This window comes from Etheostoma cragini, chromosome 5 (genome assembly GCF_013103735.1).
Source record: "Etheostoma cragini isolate CJK2018 chromosome 5, CSU_Ecrag_1.0, whole genome shotgun sequence".
NCBI classification, from domain to species: Eukaryota; Metazoa; Chordata; class Actinopteri; order Perciformes; family Percidae; genus Etheostoma; species Etheostoma cragini.
In genome coordinates, this window is record NC_048411.1 from 10,933,108 (window position 1) to 10,957,869 (window position 24,762).

The 24,762-nt window shown below is 39.2% G+C and overlaps 1 protein-coding gene across 3 annotated transcripts in view; it reads left to right on the plus strand.

Annotated features, from left to right (window-relative positions):
• pdlim5a (PDZ and LIM domain 5a) overlaps positions 1-24,762 on the plus strand; it is a 55,124-nt gene that overhangs the window by 3,911 nt on the left and 26,451 nt on the right. For all 3 annotated transcript variants that reach the window (XM_034871121.1, XM_034871122.1, XM_034871123.1), the window contains exon 3: positions 9,994-10,145. In XM_034871121.1, coding sequence (XP_034727012.1) covers positions 9,994-10,145 — 152 coding nt within the window. The remainder of the gene's footprint in view (positions 1-9,993; positions 10,146-24,762) is intronic.

Below are 24,762 nucleotides of genomic sequence, written 5' to 3' on the forward strand. Positions count from 1 at the left end.
AGGTTCATGATTGTATTTTGAGGTTGTACCAGAACAGGTATACGTGATTTCATTTTCAAAAAACACTGTATTTTTGTTGTATTGCACATTGCTGCAAATCCTCTTTTCACTCTGTGTGTTTAGGTCTCTGTTTTAGCTACAGAGTGAGACATCTCACTTCTATACTATCTTTGTTGAGAGACACACATGCTCAGTAGCTAGGTAAGATCACATCACATGGAAGTAGTTATTTTGTAGATTACGGTGAACTAGTGTGTGTTGTAGCAGTGTTTTGCCATTGAGAACAAGCTAGCATGCTAACACTAACATGCTACGGTTAGCCACCTCGTCTCGGCTAGCGACATAGAAAGCCGTGCAGATTTTGAACAGCTCACCCGGAGACTGAAGGCAGAGGACATTCAGAAACCCATGTCTCACTCAACACAGCATGGATAGTTTTTTTTTTTAAGTTTGTATGTGTGTGGAAGCACCAGAGACACAAAATAACACCCCAAAATCCCAGAAAACAGTGTTTTTTTAATGTTATGGGCACTTTCAGGTTGAGAGTTTGTTTGTCTCTCCTCTTTAATATTTTATAGTCAAATAAATGTGTATGTAGGTACCAGTAATACGTTTTTATAAACACATTCATGAGAATGCATCTGTATGTCATCACTGGATAAATCCTTTCTCCAGAGTTCTACATAGGAATGTCTGTAAAGATTAAAAACTGGTTTCGAAGAATTGTTAATCACAAGTGATTAAGTTTGTGCATTGACTACAGCAAGAGGACTTCTGACAGCTAATCTATATTAAAACCTTTTCATCGACGGATGCAGTTCCTAGAACTCCATCAGCGATGGTCACCTCCAGCCTCCCTAGAGATGCTTCAATTGGCGATGATAATAGCTAATCACAGTGGTGGGTCTATTTTAAAGACTGTTTAGTTGCTCTTGTCTATCTGCCTTTCTGCTTTCCTGCCTCTTTTATCTCCTTTTAAAGTTTTCTCACACTGTCAATGTCCCAATCCTGCGATGCTGCCAACTTTGTGTCTTTTCATACCAGACTGATAGGAGTGAATTTATTGCTGCTCCCCTTAGACTGAAGCTGTAATTTTGTTGACGGTTACAGGTCAGAATTTTCAGTCAGTTGACAGCTCCTCTGTATGACTTTAATAATACTTTAATCTATCTGAATCAAATAAATCCCAGGTTTCCCTCTGAGTATCTATCTATCTTAGGGAAACAGTCCCATAGCTAGAATCAACAACTTGTAATTTCCTCTTCCACAAATCTATCTGCCGGTGCTGATGTGTGTGCCTGTTGGCACAGACTTGTTATATTTGGACAATGCAACAGACTGGAGCTTTATGCGTTCACATCAGCACGAGAATTTATCTTCCACTCCTGAACATTTGTTAGATTTGAAGTTGCATTTCAATGTTTGCCGTTCAGTTTTTTGTGTTTTTTTGTGATGTCATAAACAGTCATATCAATATTCCATGTTGACAGTTATCTGGTCCTACAGTACTGATGACCTCACTAAGACATTTCTATATTCACCAGTAATGGACTTACTAATCCTTCATAAAAAGCCATCATTGGCTCACATGCCAATACAGGAAGCATGCCAATACACAGCAGTCAAATACTTTTGTAGTTTTTCCTACAGGGTCACACTTGAAATAGCTTACACTAACTGGCATCTTCAGGGATTCATGTTAGTGAACTAACTTTACCAAGGATTTCATTAAGTCACTTATCTACAGTGTAGTGGTCAATTAAAGGATATGATAATAAAATTTAAAAGAAACTGAAAGAATACTCATTAAAGTAATGTTTTGAAGGATGTTGCTTTAGTTTAACTGGAATTAACAGAATCATTTGAGGCCAGAAAATGTTTATAACCCTGGCAGAGAGTCACAGCCAGGTCACAGTATCCACTGCAGTAAATTCACTATGCAGAGACTTGAATACGCTATTGTTTAACACGGCTAAAATGTATTTTCCACAGTAGCTGCTTATTTGGCAGGGTCTCCTCTGCCTTCCTGTCAGGATGTCAACCTGGAATCGTATTTATTCATAACAATATTGGTTGACTACAAAGACAAATAGAAATAAAAATTGAATGTGTGTCAGTTGGGAGTTCAAGAGAAGAAAACATCTCCATCCACTTTCCTCTTTTCTTTGTTTGGATGTTGTGTAGTCAGTGGACTCTAGACCCTGAAGTCTCATGCCTACTGGCTGAATAAAAGACAAAACTAGTGATGTTAATTGAGAATTGTTTACAGAATCTCTCCATATCTTAGGGTACAAGAGGAATCAAAAAGCTAGTTGCAGGCAGTTAATATATCAAAATAAAATGAGTACTTGTACAATTAGCTAATCTGATACACACATATATATATATGTATATATATATATATATATATATATATATATATATATATATATATATATATTGTATATATTTTACCAAACCTTGTATTGTTGAACTGCTGCTGTGAACAGAAACCCTTTGATACTCATGCCTTGCTGAACGTTCAAGCCGTTTTCATTTCCAGAGTGACTGAATGGATTTCTCATCCTCTTAGCTACAACTTGATTAAAAGCATTCTGAGTTATAACACTATAACATATATAACTCATGTAGAATAATTGTTACTCTAACTCATGCTAGTGTTTTTTGCCCAGGTTTCTTTTTTCAGATTTGACCATTCAGTAGCAATCCAACTAGAACATATTGCAAACAAGTTAAACATGATAAAACCTGTAACCCAAAACCACCATTTTGGATTAATTACACCCTCTATTCGTTTGTCCCACAAATGACGCACTCTGTGTGCTCAAATGAAATAAGAACAATCCCGTCTTGTGTTAATATGGCTATATTCCTGAATGTGTGTTCACCAGCCCTGCCAATGCTAAGTCCCCCGGCACCATGACAATCACATCATTCAGTGGCTGTGAATGCTGAATTGTTCATTTCTGGTTTACCAACGTGCAGTTTGTTTTTACAACGCAAAATAATGTCACATGGATTGGTTGATGCTGGTCCTGTGTGTAGTTTTACAATATAGCCCTCTGTTACATATGCTACTCTGTTACTATCCCTCAATTCCTTTCCATGTAACTCTCCATGTGGAGGAAACTTCTACCCGTCAGTATTTAAAAACTGTGAAACTCATATGCAGTATACGACATGGCTAATGATTTCCAGCAGGTACATTGTGACGGAGTGAAATACTTAGGTACCCTGTGGAGTTTGAGTGATAATTGGCTGCCGTTACAGGACAGCAAGCATTTACTGTAGGCTTCATCTGGCCCGCCTTCATCCACGCTTCACCCCTTTGCCCATTTTTGGATCAGCCAACATCAAGCACTGCCAAGATGGCAGTGGCCAGAGCCACTGGGAGCCGCCCACTTTCAGCTTAATTTTGGCGATCAGAAACCTATAGGTGATATTTCATGGAGACTGCGTCCATATTTTATACAAGCTAAAATGGTTTGGGTGAGTAACACTGAATGTAGACATGTTGCAAGAAAACTCCACAGGGCACCTTTTACTCTAAGCTTTAGGTTCAGTGCATACGTTGTATTGGTTTTTTTTAGTTAAGAATAGACACACTGACGTTGCAGCATGCTGTTGGACATTACATTGTTAGTTGTAGTATGTTACATTGTTAAAACAATTACTTTGAAAACCCATGTCAGAGGAGTTCCTACTTTTTGTGGTTATAATACTATCTGGAGAAACAGCTTAATCTTATCCAAGCTCAATGCTTATCTGCTTGTATCAGAGTTGGATAATGATTAAATGGGGAGGCCTCTTGTAAGTATGGCAGATCTCTTGGCCAGGTTCTAAATCCTTTGCACAATATGTTTAATGTGTACAATGGGTTTTTGTGGGTTTGGCAACTGTAGCTGCTGTGAGCCGACACATGGAACGCAATCTGATATATGGCCTTTTCTTATTAAAGTCTTTAGCATTAATGTAAATGTACTGTATTTATATAGCGCTTTTCCAGTCTTAACAACTGCTCAAAGCGCTTTTACATCTACAGGAAACATTCACCATTCACACACATTCATACACTGTGGCCGGGCTGCCGTACAAGGTGCCACCTGCTCATCAGATAAACATTCACACACATTCACACTCCGATGCGCAGCACCGGGGGCAACTCAGGGTTCAGTGTCTTGCCCAAGGACACTTCGGCAATGACTGCAGGGGCGGGGATCGAACCACCAACCTTCCGATAGGCAGGCAACCGCTCTACCACTGAGCCACAGCCGCCCCACGTTCCATTAACACACAAGTCAGGCGGTGATTATTAGACACCGGTGCGCACACAGCTGTAGGGAAAGAAATTGTTATTTTTAGATGCTTTCGTTAGATTTTGTGTGTGTTCGGTGTGTGAGAATGAGGGACAAAGATAGAGGCTGAGGAAACACATAGAAGACTAAACCTGCACGCACTACAGGGTTGTGCATGTAATGGGTATATATGCAAACACACCACGCACACTGTTACAGGAGTTTCCAATCATTTAGAGGGATCCACTATCAGGCTGAAACCCTTTGTAAACTTGCTGGTCAACATTACATTGATTCTAACTCCCAGCTGGAGCACTGCCACTTCTATAAAGAATCACCAGAGTCTATTTTTTTCTCCATTCCCTTCTTTTTTAGTTAAATCATGCATGGCATGCTGTAGATCGTTTTAAGGTTTGTGTGTAGATACATGACCAGTACAGCTGTACTTAGGCTGTACTTATGAATGCAGTGGGCTTTAGATTCTTTCATCTGATCATCGTTTAAAAAAAAACTGGACTTTTAACCATGAAGCTATCAGTCTGCCAGCATCAGACTCTTGTAACAACTGACAAAGAGCAGTGGATTTTGTCGGATAAACACCAGATCCTGTTTCAGGTGTTTCCATGATGCAGCTGACATACCTGCATGTTTTACCTCATTCAGGAGCGTAAATTATGAGTGAAACTTTGCCTAACATAGTTTAATATGTGTTCCTGAAGGTTCATACGACTAGGTTGAGGTGATGTCTGCCCCAGCTTCTGTCTCCTACACAGTCTTAATCTTCCCTTTTCTCTCTTCTAACTTTTTTCCGTCTGTCTTTGTACTTCCTTCATAAATCTCCCTCACCTCTATATAATATTTCTTCCATTCTGTCTCAAACTCCGTCTGTGCCTGTTCATACAACATGGTTGCGTTATTTCGCTGTTTACTTTGTTGCTAAGAGATCAGAGCACAGAAACTGTCGTGCTATATCGCTACACTCGTTTCATTTTAATGTCCATACTCTGGTTATAAATGAGGAGCGGGCCAAAAAACAGTAATGTTTTTAAGAAAAAAATGATGGTGACACCAAAAGTTAACGCCACTTTCCCTAAATTTAATTTTCTCTTCACACAGGAGATTAAAATTTACATAATAATAAAGGAACGTGTATGTTAGTCAGGATCACACTGAAGATGACCTACTGGATTTCTGGCCTGAGTGAAATAAATATTTCTGAAGGCTGGCATATGGAAGCTGCTTTTGTGGATGTTTGAGTTGCAAGGAGCAATCTGGGTAATCGTGTCCCATGCTTTCAGCGTTTCAATCATAGCGTGATGTGAACCATCTGCCTGTCAACTCCGTCGGTCCTTGTGCTGAAAGCAGGCATTGTTCAAAGCACTCAAACTGGTCAGTGTGTGTTCAAACCAGACAATGTTTCAGCACTAACCTTTATTGCTATGTGTTGGAACCAGTTTACTTTTTCAGAGCACTTAAATCAGACAGCGTATGTGTTGAAAACTGACGTTGCAGAAGCATAATGGTAAGTTCATCTGTGAAGGCTTTGCACTCAGCTTGTGTTTTTCTTGTTTTTTTGAATAGAAGTGTTGACACAAATATTGACCCTTTCACTTCTACATGAATATATCAAAAGGCAGGGCATTTTTAAACAAAGGTAGTGTAGAAAATGAACCGTATCAGGTGTGTTATAAGCAAAGCCTACATTGTGACATTTAGTTAAAGTTTGGATTAACGTTGATTTGTTATTTGACCACCTAAAGAGCAGAAGAATTCCACCTAAGCAACGCAGATTTGATGATACCATACCCCTCAATTGTGTGAAGGAATTGTGTAATGTGTTAAAGTTTTGGAAGGCAGAGACAAATGATATCTTCCTGCCAATAGAGGCGTCAGATCACACAGCTAGGTGTCATATCATTTAGAAAACTTGTTGGTTTCGGACCACCTGATGAATGTAAGTACAAGATTCACTCCTGTTAGCCCAGTTTTTGTCTCTACAAATTTCTGGGACATGCGCACTACGTATCATGGTGTGTAATTGCTAGATGCTCCTCCAAGATCACCAGCAAAATTTTGATTCATTTTTGTCTACTGTGTAGTATATTGGGTTTATCCGAGCTGATCTCTTAGTTACTCAATTCAGTTTTAATTCAGTTTTATTTATTGTGTCATAAAGTATTTTTCTTAGGTTACTTTGGGTCTGGACCACATTATACTTTAAAGAGACAATTCCCCAAAGAGCATTTGGCACAACTACTAACTTTATTACAAACACCTCACACATTAAACATATGGATTTAATCTACGGTTGCTGTAGAAAATCTTTCTTAGAGCCTAACAGCGAGCTTTTTGTGTCCACTCATACATTTTGGATTATGAAGGATTTCAATGCAGGCTTCTATGGCCACATTGGCCATCGTTGTAAATTCACATTGTGAGATCATCAAGTCCCAGTCTGACAGGACTGCGGTGGAGGGAATTTTCTAGCATGTTTTCGTAATGTCTGATGACGTGGTCATTTTTGGATTTAATAGGGTAAATATGTTACATATTGCACCTTTAACAGATGTCCCTGCACATTTGGAGCTGAGCTCAGCTGCTGTTGGAGAGTGTGTTTGGTAAAACGTACAGACAGTACATGTACTCTGTTACTGCATCCAGTGGATACATGCGTAGTGTTAAAGCTGCTGTTTTGTGTCACGGCCAAAACAACAGAGCCACAAATCAAATACCCAGGGAAACTTGAAGTGCTTGGATTGTTGCATTGATGGATTATTTAAATTTCTGTTTCTGATTTTCTCAATGATTTGTTGCACTGTCTTTGATATGAAAATTGAAACTACTTTGAGCTCTGAAATCTTTTTAATCACAGTGATTGAAAACAAATGTTTGCTTTTAAAACAGGCTTCCTGCCAGCATGGAAAGTTCTTTAGACAAATTTGGAATGAAAACATGCAGATTCCTTTCCTCTCTGTTGTATGGCCTCTTGTTTAAAATCAGTTAATCTATCTGTTAGGATGCAGGTTACTTTGATGCAGAGAGAAGCAGAGTTAGGATGAGTTTCTGCATCAATGTGGAGACAGAGAGGTAGCGGTTGTGTGTGTAGGGGGCAGGAAAACAGCCCTAATTGGGGGAAAACATAAAATGAAATATTTTGTGGTGGGCATTTGGTCCATAACAGTGCCAGAGTGGTTGGCATGAACACACCCCTTGAAAGGAGTCAAAAGGCACTGAAAAGAAAGAGCCCACAGATTCAGGAGTAGCAGTTTTTTCTCCTTTCCCTCTGTTTCTCCCTTCCTTTCCATCCATGCAATTGTAATCACTGTCAAGTCGAGCCCTCATTACTCTCTTCTTCCTGGCCTCTGTGGTTGTGAGTGGTGGTGAGTGATGTTGCGTGTGTTGGGCTAATATGACTATAAAAGGTTGGGGCCACAGAGCCTTAACACTAATCCGGGTGCAGAGCCTCTTTTATTAGCCGTGTGTGTGTGTGTGTGTGTGTGTGTGTGTGTGTGTGTGTGTGTGTGTGTGTGTGTGTGTGTGTGTGTGTGTGTGTGAGTGAGGAAGATAGAGGCTGAGGAAACACATAGAAGACTAAACCCACATTTCACTTTCTCATCCTTATCTGTCATTTCTAATTCAGCAGAAACACATGTTACTTTAGAAGCTTCAAATTCAATAGGTGCACTTGAAGTGATGTATGGTGCACATAATAGTAAGAGCCACTTCATAGCTAGAACAACTACAGAAGTGGTCTGTGTGCATGTGCGGGTTCAGTGAAGTGGTCTGTGTGATATTTTTTATACCAATGACCTCACTCTCCTTTGGACACACTTGGACCTTCTGTGACCAAGAATGGTCAGAAATACATCTGCAAGGTCTTTTTGTCCTCTAAGGAATCTTAATATAATGTCCAAGTCCAATTTCTTTAAAAAAATTGTTATTAACCCTCAAATTGACATTGATATCAATGTTCTTTTTAATTACCCAAATATAACTACCCAAAATAACACAACGCTCTTTGGCACAAAGTACAAATCTCTACTTTCATTAATGTTGGGGTGTCTTATTCAGTTTGTTGATTTTCAATTTTAACAGGAAGACAACACTAGGGTTCATAACTATCTTTAAAGAAAACGTGTTTTAATGTTACCTTCACATTGTTACTGGACATAGTGCTTTGGCGTCATTGGAAAAACACAAGGGATATAGTGTGTAACAACCTACGCACATTTTCTAAATTTGTCACAGTCCTGTCTCAGCCTGCTGATAAGAATGGCTCTGGTTTATGTGACACATGCTGCCACAATGTGTAGTTTGGTCTTGTCTGTTGATGACGGTGTCTGTGGGTTAAAGTAATAAAAAAAAAAAATCATTAGCAGATTCTAATATAGTATCAGGAGCAAACAAAAGTTCAACAGAATTTGTTGCCTCGCAACTTGTTTACAACATCTTTTCAGCATTGCTCACAATAAGATGGACTACAGCAGCAGTTGTTGTTGTGGAACATCTTAGTTTTTCCCTGAGCATAATTACCATTATATATTTAACACTAATGTCAAGAACAAGAATTGACAAAGTATTTGTGCGTGTTGAAGTCATGTTGAACAGGGTTGGTATTAAATACCAGCCCTGCAGTTCAACATGAGTTCCTTTGTGTGGCTTGAATCTGGTTCAAATTAACAGGATTTCCCCAGAGTGGAAGTGAAGCAATACAACTTTGTTTAGATGCAGAAATATGAAACATATACCAGACACTGACAACCAGTGACAAGTGGAGGGTATGCATATTTAATGATGCATGCAAAAGAGGTTGTCTGGCTTGTAATTGCTGTTTACTCGAAGCCAATAAAACTGGTATGTGTCTACACCTTGTACATTCATCTAATTAGCTATTTCTCACCTTTTTAACAGCATTTTATCCTGAGTATGGTGATATAATTTTTTTTTTTTACTGGGACTAGACTTTTGTCAACTTTAGTCGATCTTCAGTGTAACACAAGATAAACTAATTTATTTGTTCACAGAAGCACACATTACAAAACACCAAACTCTAAATAAGGTCCTGCATTATCAGTTTTCTATATGTCAACAACTATATTTTTATGGTCTTGACATACAGAAGGCAATATTTAGAATGACAATCTAGCCTGCATTTGTTATTACTGTGTTTATCGTGATCACATTTAATGTTCCACATTTTTGGCCATTTAGGTTTTGGATACGTTTTTGAAAAGAAAATACCGAAATTACATTTTTCATAGTCTCAATTTTCATTAAACAGGATACTAATAAGAAATGGCTACATACAGTTGTGTAGAATGTGGACACAAGGATTGCATTATGGCTGTAATCTTTTTTTCTCACATGCTGTGGTTTCAGGAACCTTTTTCTTTTCTTAACGAGCTGTAAGCCCAGTATGACAGCATGTCATAAAGAAGAAACAAAGGTAACTCAGAGATGAAGGCTGCTGCTATTAGACACACATCAATGAACGTACAGTAGACCTACCATTATGGTGGGAGGACCAGGTCTTTCATTTACTTTGCCCAAATACTTCTGTAATGGAATTGATCCATAAATTCTCTGATAAATGCCAAATGAACGTTTTCCAGTCTTCTGCTTAATCATCCTGACTGTGGTGCTGTTTGTGCTGTAGATCATTTACCGTGAGCTGTTTGTGGTTTTTGTGTCTCTGCAGCTGACAGATGGTGGGAAGGCGGCTAAAGGCGGCATCGGTATTGGAGACATGGTTCTGTCTATTGACGGCATCGCCACAGAGGGCATGAACCACCTGGAGGCCCAGAACAAGATCAAGAGCTGCACTGGCAACCTCAGCCTCACCCTGCAAAAGTAAGCCGTGTGTGTGTGTGTGTGTGGTTATGAAACCAAACTGAAGCCACTTCACTTTAAAATGATTTAACGTGTGAACCTGAGTGGGAAGCCATTTATTTCTATGACAACACAGGATCCATGCATTCCCTTTTTAAACACAACCCATCTCTGCATCAAATTTAAAGTCCGTGCTTCCCCTTTGAACCCCAGCCATCCCGCATTCAGGCAGATGTTCACTGTTTTTGTAGGAGTTAATCTTAGCTTTAACACACAGCAACCCCATTAGTTCTGCCTGATCTCCCATTCCCTGAAGGAAAGAGAAATAACGGAAATCACAGCGAAAGCAGCGCACATCTGGGCCACCCCCTCTTCCCCAAGGTCTACTCCTCAGTGTTTGGTGGAATCCTATTGTACAGTGGAGCTGATTTATCACAAGCAGTTGTTTTGCTGTGTGTGTGTGTGTGTGTGTGTGTGTGTGTGTGTGTGTGTGTTTATGTTGGTTCTCATGTGGTTTGAATTGTCCACTTCCTTGGCTTGCGTGTGTTTTCATTTAAACACTGGGAGATGTTCAAGGCTCCTATACTACCTTTACCTAGTTGTAAAGTACACAGTACATACAGAGAATGAATGGATTTTGCGACACATTGAATTAGAATTGACACCATTGAAGTAATAAAATGCTCAGTTCTTTGTGTATTTATGTGTGTTGTTGTTTTTCTCTTCATCTGTATCTATCTGCTTTTCACATTCTGTCCTCTTGCTGATCTTTTCATCTTTCTTTCACCCCAACTCATCTGAGGCTGACATGTCCTCTAATTTATGTCCAAATGATGAGAGAGTGGTTGAGTACTAGAGAACACACATTACAATACCGCAGGTCTTGTAGTAACTCAAGGTCAGTGTGGGGGTTTCCTGGGAAAGAGAGACCCATTATCAAAATCTGTTTTTTTATCATGAGTGAAGCAGGTCTTAGAATAAAACTTGGCTACAAGTCATCAATGGATGATTTACTTGTCAAAGTGGGAGTTCATATTCTGATGCATGGCCAACGTTTTGACTCTGAAGAAGGTCAACAAGTATTGCTGTGGAAGATGTGGAAGACATAGAATCAATTGGTCTGGCAGTCAAAGACCTTTAAGCTGTTTCAACGGCACAGTACAACCTGTTTAAGCATGTTGATAAAACTTCACAAAAAGCTTCTTACTGATTGCGTTTCACAATTATTAGATTAGAGCAGGTGTTGTCGGGCTCATGGTTAATACAGGGAAGCAACATTACCACACATCTGTTTATATAGTTTGTACTTCTAAAGCTGCATTAAAACATGTGGATGAGACGACTAATGGATTTAACATATCTAACGTTTGGCATATAGTGTAATAAGTTGATATGAGCTTGGTGCTTTGCAAGACTCCTCACATAACTACAACCTGCCAAACATGTGATTTATTATTATTACTGGCACACCATGCAGTATATCTTCTCTTAAAGGAATAGTTCAAAAGTTTTGGAAGTATGCATATTCACTTTCTTGGCAAGAATTAGATCAGAGGATGAAAATCACTCTTCTGAAGCTAAAGCCGGGAGATGGTTAGCTTAGCTTAGCATCATTTCTGGAAACAGGGGAAACTAGCTAACAGCTAGAGGATGTCACTGCAGAAATACTGTAGTCCAGCAAATGATCCCAACCTGTTGTTTTTACACTTTAAACAAATGTGATATGACATGTTATTCATGGAGCTTCAGAGCTCCTCATATTTTTTTTTTTTGCTGAAATTTGAACCGTTTTCCCAAACCCATTTAACATTCATTAGTCTCGTCACAAGTCATTCTTTTCAACTGCAGTGATGAGCAGGTCAAGATTTGCATTCGTCATTGACTTTTGTTTCAAATTACTTCATTAAGGCTCCAGAGGACCTGCCAAGTGCCAGTGTACTGTAACCGAACAAATCTCATGTATGAGTGCGCTTGTTTTGAGGACCAGTTAAAGGATTATCTGTTCTGCATCGCTCTGTGTCAGCGGCAGACATCAGCCCTTGAAGGGCTGATTCAGGCCCTATTGGAAACACATGGAACGGCCTGTTTTGTTAAGTGGCAATATTATTTTATTTAGGCTGTTTGACCAGGCAGACACTTTGGGGACAGCTGGCTCCAGCTTCTGCTTTACTGGAATACTCCAGGAGATTGACAGAAATCCCTGTGCCTTTTCCTGACCCAATTTACAATACCAAATAAGATCAGAGTGTCAATGTTTCTTTCTGTTTGTTGCTTGGCATTCTTTTGCACTGTGTGCTAGACATACCGTATATCCAAAGAGTGTCATGCCTAGGTCAACATCTGGACTTTAATGGGTTTAAATGCGTAATGGAAAGAACCAATCTAGTCTCTTGTTTCTGTTAGTTTTTTATAGGCGTCGCTCACTTTTCTTCTCATTTTTCCTTTCTCCCTGCAAATTTTGATTGGGTTGGTCACTGGGTCAGATAGCAACAGGAATTATAACAGTGAGAAGACAGAGAAATGTTAACAATGCATGTGGCGTCTGTATGTGTGTATTTTAAAAAGGAGACAGGTTGTTATTCCTTTTCCAAATAAACGGCTGATGGGGAAAAGAGATGGACAGCAGATGTGTAGACAAGGACAAGACAAGGAAAAGCTGTAAAATAAAGTGGTTTCTGCAAGAAGAATTTAAAGTGATAGAAAGCTGAATTTGTCCCGGCAAACATTATTTTTAAGGATGACATGGCAGTTGGAGGTCAAAATATTGTTAATATATACCATAATATAGTTGAGGGGCCAAATTATCCTGTCACTCCCTGGAACTTGGATTTATTACCTGAAAAAAGCTAGATAAGTGCATGAATACAAATACCATGGTTACCAGTTTTATCATCACACACCAACATTCATTTAGCTGTCTGTGAGACTTTCTTTGTTTCAGTGGAAAACATATTAAAGAGTTGTAGTTTTGACACCTGTTACCTGCATTGCTTTAGTGTAAGTTTGTAACATTTAATGTTGTAACATTTAATCCAGCTCAGATCTTTCCATTTTAGCTGATCTAAAACTAAATCTAAAACCAAAGAAATAGTCCTTTTGATGAGCAGATTAAAGCTTTGATTTTCTATGACTCATTTTATAAACTCTTGATGCAGGTTTTGGCAGTCACCCTATCATGGCTTTTCCAGTTACAACAGCAGTTCTTTTTTTCCACACAGGTTTTTGAAAAGTAGATCTCTTAAATCATTAAAGGCTGTTTTATCAGTGTCTTTCATCCTGGAATGATCCTTCTTTTATTGTGTGATTAAATTTCGTTAACTTACAAAGATTACCTTTTGTCCATCTAATTTAGTTTGTTTCAGGATTACTACTGGATAGACAAATAATTAGTGATTAGCATGAGTTTCCCAGCTACATCTCAGCAGATAGGGCTGAACTACATTCCGCTATAGCAGCTAATGTCTGGCGATGCGGTGTGTAAATTGATTAACACTGTGAGTCTGTTGCTTCATCACAGCGTGACCGAGGGAAAGTTTTTGTATTCTTTCAAAGATTTGTATCACATACAATGATCCGGTTAACTGTTTAAGCCTAAAGGCTTACTTTTGTTTACAGTACATGTACAATAAGTTGCATTGAAGGCAGTTTTTGTCAGATTAATGTACTTTCCATGTGTAACTGGAATAGTAGTAGAGAATAAATGGTGACATACTGATCTGAAGTGTTTGTTGTTTTACTTGACATTACAATCTTCGCCTGAGTTTTTCTTCTGTCTAGGAATGCACTCTGTATTGTTACGTTAATAATAGCTCTCAAAACACTAACTTTCAAAAGTTCATGGCCTTTGGAGCTTTCACAACTATCTGTTAACAGTGTTTGAATACTGAAATAAGCAGAAATGGGAAAGATGGAAAAATCTGAAAGACGTAAAGTTAGGCAAATGAAAATAACTGCATGACAAAGAGATAAAAGAGAGACACTTAAACAAGGACGGCGATGGATTCTTCAAGGCCGACAGTTTCTGATCAACATGGTTGACATCTGCAGTTTGTTTGAACGGTGGATCACTGTGCTCGATGGCAGCAGGCGAGAACGTTAAAACATCACTTCCCTGTGTTTAGGTTCACAGATATCTATAAAGTTTTACTATGACTCATTATGCACAGCTGTGGAAAAAATGCAGTTGTGTTCCATTTTTATCTTCATCGTCAAACTGAATTTCATTTGATGAGACCTATAAAAAAAAGAACAACTAATGTCTTGCTAGCTAGACAGACGGATTCACTGTGAGGGAGATGTCACCACATGTGGAGCACATGTGTTTAGAACACACACACACACACTAGTTGTTAACGTTTTAGGATGTTGAACTTCTTCAGTCTTTCTAGCTAGCAACAGCACAGGGATGACAATGTTACCTACAACAGCAAATCTATTTTTTATAAAATAAAGAACCATAATTGAAATATCTGCAACATTTTTCTACAATATCTGGTCCAACCAATTAAACCATGATTCATTTTTTTGCATGTTTAGGCACTCACTTTATTAAGATTTAACCTAACCAACAGTAACCATCTTTTCTTAACGTTAACCAAAATGCTTTTGTTCCATAAACCCAACCGTACTCAGATCCCCAGTATCCGGACTCCCACTCACACAGCACGCACACAGTATTGCAGTACCTTCCACAACCATAATTCAGACAAATACAATTGTTAAAAAACAAAGAAGTAGTCTATTAATGTGATTACAAGGAGGAGTTTGACAGGGAGATGTCACTAGACTAGTGTGAGGTCAGAGGCATAAAATAGGCTATGTGGAAAGAACCTGGTTGTGGTTGAAAATATGCTGAAAGATTGGCAGAGACAAGGTTCACAAGGAAGAAGAAGAAGAAGAAGATAGACAAGGCCAGAAAGGGAAAAGAGACAAAGAAGCTAACATGGAAGAAAAGGATTAAAACTGAAGTTTAAGGGTTTGAACAGAGGGAGGTCTAATATTTAGAGATTGAGGAAATACAAAAGCAGAAGTTTGTCCCCGCTGATGACTTCGCCCTGAAGCAGTTCCACACGTATAGTGCAATCACAACGTTTCAGCAACAGCATCCTTTTCTTTAGAGGTGCAGCAGTACATATTAAGCTATTTGTTTCAACCAATCATCCCATGCCTCAACATAACCTTTGTATTTCACTGCCATGCAATTAGGCTGCCAGTGTCTGATTAAATGCTTTATCCCTAACAATAAAGTCTTTTTTTCCATTTGGCTATTTTATGGGCTAGTGTGCAAGTGTGTGTTCTTCACAAGTGATGGCACAATCTTAAGATCTTGATGTGTTTAAGAGAGTTTCATAGTCCAAAGTGAAAAGCGGTTGACCTGATCCACTCACCCAAATATAAGCAGGCACATCACAGAAAGCTGCAAATGAATGCACCATTTAAAGAAATAAGCAATTACAAAAAGAAGAAGAGGTTTGAAGCAGATTTTTCTCTTGTGCTCAGTTAATTGGTCCCACTTCTTCTTCTTCTTTTTCAGACCATAGATCTCACCCTGGTGAAAGGACCTCAAACAGGATGATTACAGTGTTTGACAAGCCTGTTATTTGTGACCTAGAGTCTAAATCATAAAAGTGGAGTTGTTTGTGCTCACGCAGAAAGCCAGAAGAACAGCCCTTTTAAATCATGATAAACACATTTAGGTTTTAGATCTCCTCTGCATGTGTGGTAATGCGGAATTGCAGTGCTGTGGTGTTGTTGTTTTGCTGCGGCGACACTGATGTACAGACCCCCCCCCCCTTCAAATAAACACACACATCAGTCAACAGGGAAGTATATGTCACCTCAGCACTTTTCATCTTGCGCACACACACTCTCCCTCTTCACATGTAAATTGAATCTGAAGAACTGAATATTTTTCACAAAATAAAATAGATGACATCAAGAGGCCGAGGATAATTCATATCTAAACTCAAGCACCAATCTACGTGGAGTGGTTAATCCTGTTCATACTTTCAATCGAAAAAAGGCTTAATACAACTAGTCAAAATGTGGTCTAGTATTGGCTTGATTAGTTGGAACTTGTAAGTCTTTGGAAACTCACAGCTCTTTGCAAATCCTCTGTACTCATAGACACCCTGTGCAGCTGCCATTGTCACTTACTCGCCTCTGATATTTGCCAGAGATGCTGCAAAGCCAAGAGGGCTAAACTGGGCTCACCTGTCTCTATCTATCACTGGTCTGTAGTATTTGCTGAAGATCATCTAAAACTGGAGGCTGTCATTTTGGCCAGGCTTTTAGTATTGGCCAGTAATATTCTAATACCAAGAAAATGCAGCCATAGCTACACACACCTGTCTCTGCCTGTCTCTTGCTAGTCTGTTTTTGCCAAAGAAAATACAAATCCCATGAACATCAGGGGTCTTTGAAGGTAGCCCACAGATATTCTGAGGCCAAGAACACTGTGTTTAGCTCATCTGCCCTTTGATTTTTTTTTAAATTCCTCTCTGCCAAATATATCTTAGTGTAAGCCAAGAGGACTTATCTTTAGGCCAGCCAGTATTGATAAATGATACCCAAACAGGCCATGGGAACAGTGCAAAGAACCATCTGTACTAATTCAGAGCTACATTTCACAAGCTCAGAGTAATTATTTTCAGGGTATAAGGCACAGTCAGAACATAAACTGTACACTCAGCAGTTTTGTTCCAAATAAAATAAACGTCTAATTATAGTTATGAATGACTATATCGTAAATTGTAACCCACATGTTTTAAAACACAATACACTTATGTTCCAGGCACAATTTACCATCTTCTCTTGTTGTTCTCACATCTAATGTTAAGTCTACTTTATTTTTAGTCCAGATTGGCTGGGATAAATTTTATTTCAGCCAGAGGACTCATAATGCAATTGTTTGTTCCCTGATTCATTTACATAACCAGATGACACCATGTTCAACTCATACTGATGAAAGTGTTCTAGTGTGTACAGTGGATTGAATAAGTTTACACACCCATGCTAAAGTTGATTGAAAAGAGGAATAAGAAACATCTTTTGGAAATTGATCTTGATGCCTTAGTTCAAAAGATTTAGGAAAATCCAACCTTTTAAGGACACCAATTTTCTTTGTGAATCACTAATACATTATAAATAAAGAATTGTTCTTCATTTAAAAGAGGGGGCATAACTATACACACCCTTATGTGAATTACCAAAGAGGCGCGCAGATTTGTATTTTTAAAGGCCAGTTATTTCATGGATCAGGATACTATGCACCCTGATAAAGTTCCCTTGGCCTTTGGAATTAAAATAACCCCCCATCATCACACACCCTTCACCATACATAAAGATTGACATGGTGCACTTTCCATAAGATCATCTCTCAATGCTAATCAAAGCTATTAAGCTAACTGAAATGTATGGATGCATGGATGTGTAAACCTATTCCAGCCACTGTACCTCATGCCCTCATCTTTCCCTGATTTCTTTTCACCATTATCCTCTTCAGGCTCATCTGTTGAAAATACTATGATTTCATAGTGGGGGAAAAGGAGCGGAAGGAATTCCATAACTTCAGGCCTTTGTTCAATGTCAGAGCCTGGATCATTCATGATCGCTGTCATATAACTGACATCGCTGTCACCTTAGCTCAGGACTCTTAGCATCACCCTTGTGTGTGTGTGTGTGTTGGGCCAGGTAAACAGAAACAGAAGGTGGGAACCGAGAATAAAAAACTAAGATGAAAAAACATTGACGGAAACAAAATAAGCCAGTAAAACTTGCATCTTTGTGAGTGAATCCTCTGATTGATACTGACGCACATCAATATCCATAACCCAGACCCAAGGCCAGATGTTGAACGTGGAAAACACTTCCTGGTCCAGCTGCGGATCATTTTGATGGGCAGGCTGTCTGCCCTGAGTGCTAGACCCAGCTGGAGTGCTGTCTCTTTAGTCTGTCTTTCTTCTGTTTGATGTACCGCGTTGTTTCTGTTTCTACTCTCTTAAAAAATAACTGTGCACTGCTCCAGAGAAAACTAGACGCTATAAAGTAGACAGCAGAAAGTAAAACTCACTTTCCGTCACATTTAATGCACATTTCAGATGTACCCTTCATTATTTACAGTGTACTGTTCTGTTGAATAAACACATTGATGATGTAGAAATTGCATAAATACAAAATTTGAGACCATGGTTAAGTGTTGTAGATCTTACAAAACCGCAGCACTAAATGCTCCTTAATGTAGTATGTGGCCTTTAATTCATCCCATTAAGGGCCCCCTAAAAACATGTTGATGGCCTCATCCAGTTTGGACCCCCCTATACCACTGGTTTCCCTTACGGAGGCCCAGCATGTGCTGAGTATGCCTTCAAGGAAGAGATTCCTTAACTTCCTCTGTCCAGGACCCACACTTTAAACAATGCAATCTTCAAATAAGTCTCCAGAAATCACACCGGGACTCTGGTTGTGTTGGGCTTAAACTGAAATGCAGTGGCGGCTGTACATTAAATAACTCCGACAGCACAGACACCCAGATTGGCTCTGGGGGTTAGCCTGGTGTTTCTTCACTCCTCTGTCTGTATAGTTCAAGATTGTCAATCAGCAACAGTGAGAAAGAAAGCTCAGTTTTTGCACTGTATATGTGTGGTTGCAGTGGGGAAATGTCTAGGACGTCTTTCACAAACAGGCTGGCCACACTTCAGTTACGGTCGATGCAGTCATTAGATTACTGAATTACACTTTACATTTTTTAAACAATGATGGCAATGTTCCATGTGGGAGTTGCCGTGAAGTGTTCACAGCAGAATGGCAGTTGGCATTATGGGATTACCAGGTCAAGAGTCATTAACAATGACTGAAAAAATGCTTTAAATGCGCCAGGTTGTGTTGCAAGGAAAATATCAATGTATGTGCTATTTGGGTGTTAGACTGCAACACGTGTGTTTGTTGTTGGCTGTACTTTTCCCTGGGCCCGTGTGTCTTTTTTAGCACCTCCATGTGAGCTCTTTTGTTCATATGCACCATTTTTACTTCTTGGTCCTTCTGCTACAAAACAAAGCTGTAAAACTTTAAATTAGATTTCAAAAGACAACATGGGACTCCAGTCCTCCCATATACTTAATTTACTGCTCGGAGACAGTGCAGCCACTAAGACTAACTTACTTAGACACTTAGACTCTACTATTAACCAGAAATTACTGTTTCACAAAAAGAGATATCTATGTGTTTGCATGAATGTAATGTTGGATCTTTGGAAAACATCTTAGAAGAATCACATGCTTTTTAAAGAACAGAGACTACTTATTTGTTTTAGTACCTTAAATGAAAAAAGAAACTTGGTGTGCCACTGGATGTATGCATTTCAGCAGTAATTCTTCTTTTTTGTTGTTGTAAAGATTTTATAACTTTTTGTCTCAGATATATATCTTCTCCAACTTTCTCTTTACTAAAGGACATCGGCAAAATATGTATAGCAGCCATGTTTCATTTCCTGTGCCTCGGATTTTTATTTTTACACTTTAAATTATTTTTGTTTTATGACCTTTATTTAGTCAAGACTGAGGTGCAGTTGGTCCTTCCTCCTCTTCCTGTGGAGCATAAGTTACAGAAGTGCTACTCCCCCTGCTCCTGTGCTCTGTTGGGGTTATGATGCAGTACTGTTGACCTCCAGGCTGTTGCTGACATTGCCTCCTTTCTCTTGCCCTGTTGGGGTTTAACTTAATGTGCCTGTTTCCTCTCATGGTCTGCTTTTAAGAACTCCTTAGGGTACTGGTCCACTGCTGTGTGTTTTGTTAGAAATTGAGCTTCCATAAAATGTGCGTGTTTGTTGCTATGCTTCCACAGGAAACACAGTGGGTTTGTTGCATCTTAAGGCCTTTTCTGTTCATTCATTTTTATCAAAAAAGGCCATTCTGTGTAATTATCAAATCTCCAGCTGAAAGTTTGTTGCAGATTTGGAATCCGTAAAATGTCATAAAATGTGTCTTTATGTAGACATTATGTAGACTACCAGAATAGTCAAACACAAAACCTACCATACAGTATGAGATTATTGACCTGGATGTGAAGGTCAGGTCAAGTCTGCATTGAGCTCAAACCTTTTTCATCAGATAAACAGACAGCAAGAAGCTAGTGTGATTGTGTGGAGCTGTACCCTCAGGCTTTTTGTTTAGCCTCATTGATCTTTGGCAGAGGATAAATAAAGAAGCAAGAACAGTACAGCAACTGTACAAACACACAATACCTTATTTCTATCACAGGCTTCACGAGTTGTGGCGTTGGCTTGTCTTGAATGAGGAAAACTGATGGAAACCCAGTTGTTGAAACAGTTGCAGAAATTTAACAATGGAATGTTTTTTCTTCCCTCCGTAACTGTGATTGTTCAAATGTACTTCCAATGTTCCCAAAGTTAATTTATTTGACTTGTGTTTTTGTTGAACACCACTCTAGTTTTCACATGTGTTCCTTTGGTCTGGTCAGCGTCAAAGCTTCTTTAAGGATCTCATGTGATGTCATACGCCGCTAAAAAGCCTGTCGAGGCCTCTGTGGAGATAGGGGTGGGAGGTTGTGGATAAGGAATGGGTAGGATCACACATGCACACACAGATACCTGGGCAGGGCCACACTAAACAGGTCTGCAGTACGTGTGATCCATGGGTGACCCCTGTCTCCTTTGGTCTTGTCCAGCGTTAGGACTGATAAAGACAGACAGACTCAGCTTCCAGATCTATTTAAAGGCCAGTTCTACATATATGCACACAATGGTCTTGAAATAGCAGATACACAACACAGCTGCTTTTGGATTTAATGGCACCAGCAAAGGAATGTTAGACCAGCTTGTGAAATCAGGCGATATAGTCTTTGTTCAATCCTCATACTTCTTTCTCTCGTTGACTTTGTAGCTACATCATACCTACACCGACTACCTCTGCTTTTATGCCTTGACATCACCACCACTGCTACACTACACACGTACAATACACACTTTTGGCACTCCAAAGCTGAGCCACACGTGGCAATTATCCTGCCAATCACTCTGCTTTTACTTGGTGCCCTGGCATTCTCTCCTGGTCACGTTGGTCTGTCTGCTTCAGTTTAACGGGAAATTAAAACAAAAAAACTGTACCAAACCAGCCCACTCTTTCCACTTCTTCCTAATGAGGCAGAGAAAAAGGTGTGTCCCACCTTCAGGAATGACGACGGAATATATTTTAGAGGGCTTTGTTTTGATAATCATTATCACTTTTGTTTAAAGAACAGTGACGTCATTGTCAGGAAAGAGAAAAAAAGAGGCATGAACGGCAAGAAAGAGTAGGTAATAAGAGTAGATGATTAAAACACAACAAAAAAGGATGGAAGGTGTAGAGATGGATTTAAATAGAAAAAGACAAAAACAAAACAAAGTTAGAGCCCTGTTTTACGTTAATGACCCAGGGCACAGGTGTGCCTGTCCATAAATCACCAAGCTGTTAAGAGTCCCCCCCCCCCCCCCCCCCCCTTTCTTGGAATCGTGTTTGATCTCATTGCACACGTGGATGATGCACAGACACATAAACCAAGTCACAGTATCATTTGGGCTTTTCTGCACTATATCTTATCATCTATTTAGTGCTATCAAGCTACTGAGAATGAATAAAAAAAGAGAAGGGAGAAGAATGAAAAAAAGCCTTAATTTAAATTATTTCGGCCAAACTTCAGAAACAAGTGGATTGTTTGAATATTCAAATGATTTATTGAATTTTAAAGTGTTTGTTGGACTTCAGTTGGAAAATAATATTCCCTGCTCTTCTTGGAAAAAATGCAAATTATAAAATATGCAAAAGATGCCAGAAAGATTCTTTCAAATTAGGTGCAAATCAAAGACAAGATCACAGTTTAAGAACCAGACTGGATTTGAGGCAAAGAGGACCAGCTCTGGTGAAGAAAACTGAGATATTTATAACTGGGCCGATGTAGTTTAAAATTTTCACGCACATAATATTTGCAAATGCCCAAGGTGCAGTTAATCTTAAAATAAACCTGGACACACATGCTGTGTATGTGCATTCATTTAAGACTATTTGTAGGTGCACATGTTGGAGTGTGTTTAAACTGGTCATTGTAGTCTGTGTTATTGCACTACCTTGGGGTAACATTTCCTGAGCCAATCCGTCATGCCTGAAATCACTGTCCTCACACCCTGCATAAACATCACATTGTGTGTCTGTGTATACATACATTTGGGTGGGTGTTTGTCAACTGGGCCTTTGTCCGGTCACTGCCCTCACCCCTTTTTTAGACATAAAATCACACCTGCATGTGCAACAATCTCTTATTGATTCAGTATGGCAGGGCGCTTGGTGGTAAAGCTGATGGCATGTTAGGGCACAGCCCTGGAAACATCGGCCAATGATGTCACTCCAGTAAGAATAGAACAGAGAGATTAAGCACAAATGCAAAACTGAGAACAGAGAACATTCTTAGGGGCAGGGGGGATTTGAGAGGAGATGAAGAAGAGACGGCATCCTCCGACAGGTCAATGACAGGTCAATTTACTGCATTACATAAATGAATGTAAAAAGCAACAAAGGGTTAAATACGGGGGTACATCAAAACAGAATATAGTGTTTGAAAGAATATTTGACAACAACAACAATCTCAAGTTTTAAAACAGTTTAACTCTAGTTATCTTTAATAATGCAATAATGCAATAATATCAGATTAGGAGATTTACAGAATGATAGAACAACTGGGAACACTCAACAATTGAATGGAATTCAACAAAAAAGAATGTGTGCTAAAAAACAATCCATTGAATCATACAGTTTGCAGTCCTGCAGGGCTAGATGGCATTATTTTTAAAAATGTCCTGCTGTTTTGTTCATTCCCTGTAAATTCCAAAAGGGAAAATTGTGGGAGAGAGTGGAAACAAAAGCCCACGAAAGCATTTACAAAGCTATTATTAGAGTTATGTAATGGCCTGTGTATTTCCTAAAAATAATTTCTTTGGGAAAACAAAAAATCTGATTAAGGAAACTAAGAAAACTATTATATAACTATACAAACTATTAATGCACACGCAAACCCTGATGACCACTATTGAAAGAGAAGTAGAATAAATATTACAGGAAATGACTTATACTTAACAAGATATGAAAAATGTTTAAGCTCCTTTAGCCACAGCATGCACTCGAATGTGGTAAAATGTCAAAGCAAAACCAAAACGACGGTCACTACAAAAAGTTGCCGGACACACACACACACTCGCAGTTACACAAAGAGTAATTGCTCTGTTATATCATATAAAACTTCCATAAACGTGAAACAGAGTTAACCCAGTCACGTAGAGTCTGACAGTTAACATGTACATGCAGGGTTACAAATGCAAACACAGAGAACGGAAACATGTTTAATACTTGCTGCTATTAAACTATGAGCCAAATTAAACAGTTGGTGGGAAGAACACAAAAATGTAGATCCCAGCAAATGTTTCCATGTGAAAGGTTTGTCACTGTCACACTCTCAGTTTATTTCACTTCACTCACTTTATTGGATCCACTCACTCTCTAACCTTCACACATTTGAGCTATGGAGAAACATTCCTCTGGCAGTGTTTGAAACAGTGCAAGGTCCTGTTGTTCCTCTGCTATGCTTAGAGATATCAGCGCCCATATTCCTGTGACGTTTTTCATGTGGCAAATTTCAGAATGAAAAGAAAGTAAAATATGGTTACTGCTGTTTCAATACGTATAGTAAGTCACATGTTTAAAAGCCTAAAATTACCTTTGACTGTGCAAATCCCCAGAGAAAAGGTTTAAAAAGCCTCTGAGCTAAATTAGACTCTCATTCACTTGCATCTATTTTTCCTCCCTCTTACCACATGACCCCGACACATTTCCATGTTGGTGTTTCCATTTATAGCTGAAGTGCAATCTAGGCTACAGCACACAGGGTGGATGGTGTTGTATTTTAAATCCCTACCTGATACCCTGGTGTTCTTACTTCTCTACATGCCAGCCTCACTCGTGTCTATGCCGTTGGTTGTGCAGGTGAAATCATTGCTGTCCTCACATCAGCTTTGATGCCAATGAATACTCTGGTGTTGCACTGATTGGGTACTTGTATTTACAGTATAGTGTGTCCAGGGTAACCCACAGGCCAAGCATACTAATGACATGGTCATGAGACAAAAAAAAAGGTTACTCGACAAAAACAGGACTGTCGTTAACGCTTTAGCAGTGGCTCAGGGGGATTGAGTCTTGGAGGCTTATATGAAGGCAGCAAAATCATCCCTCCTTAATTGTTATTATCAAACATCTTAGAGGGCTAAGCCTATTCTCATAGAATCTGGAGTTACAATTCGTAACTATCGTTCTTTAAACATCCACATCCCTGACCATTTTGTCAGGAAACCTAGTCGGGGGACGTACATACAGAGTCTTGGAGGCTTACTTCCGTACAGAAAAGTTTTTACAGGTATAATGAGAGTCGTCTAACTCCTCTAAATGGGATTTAGACTGTTTTGTTGACTGTTTTTTGCTTCTATCAGGACACTGTTGGCAAACTTGAACAAGAGGCGAGGAGCTAAAGGCCAAGTGTATGAGTAGCCGTGTCTGTAGACTGATATGTTTCCAGCCTCTACTACGCTGTCAGTTCAAATTTA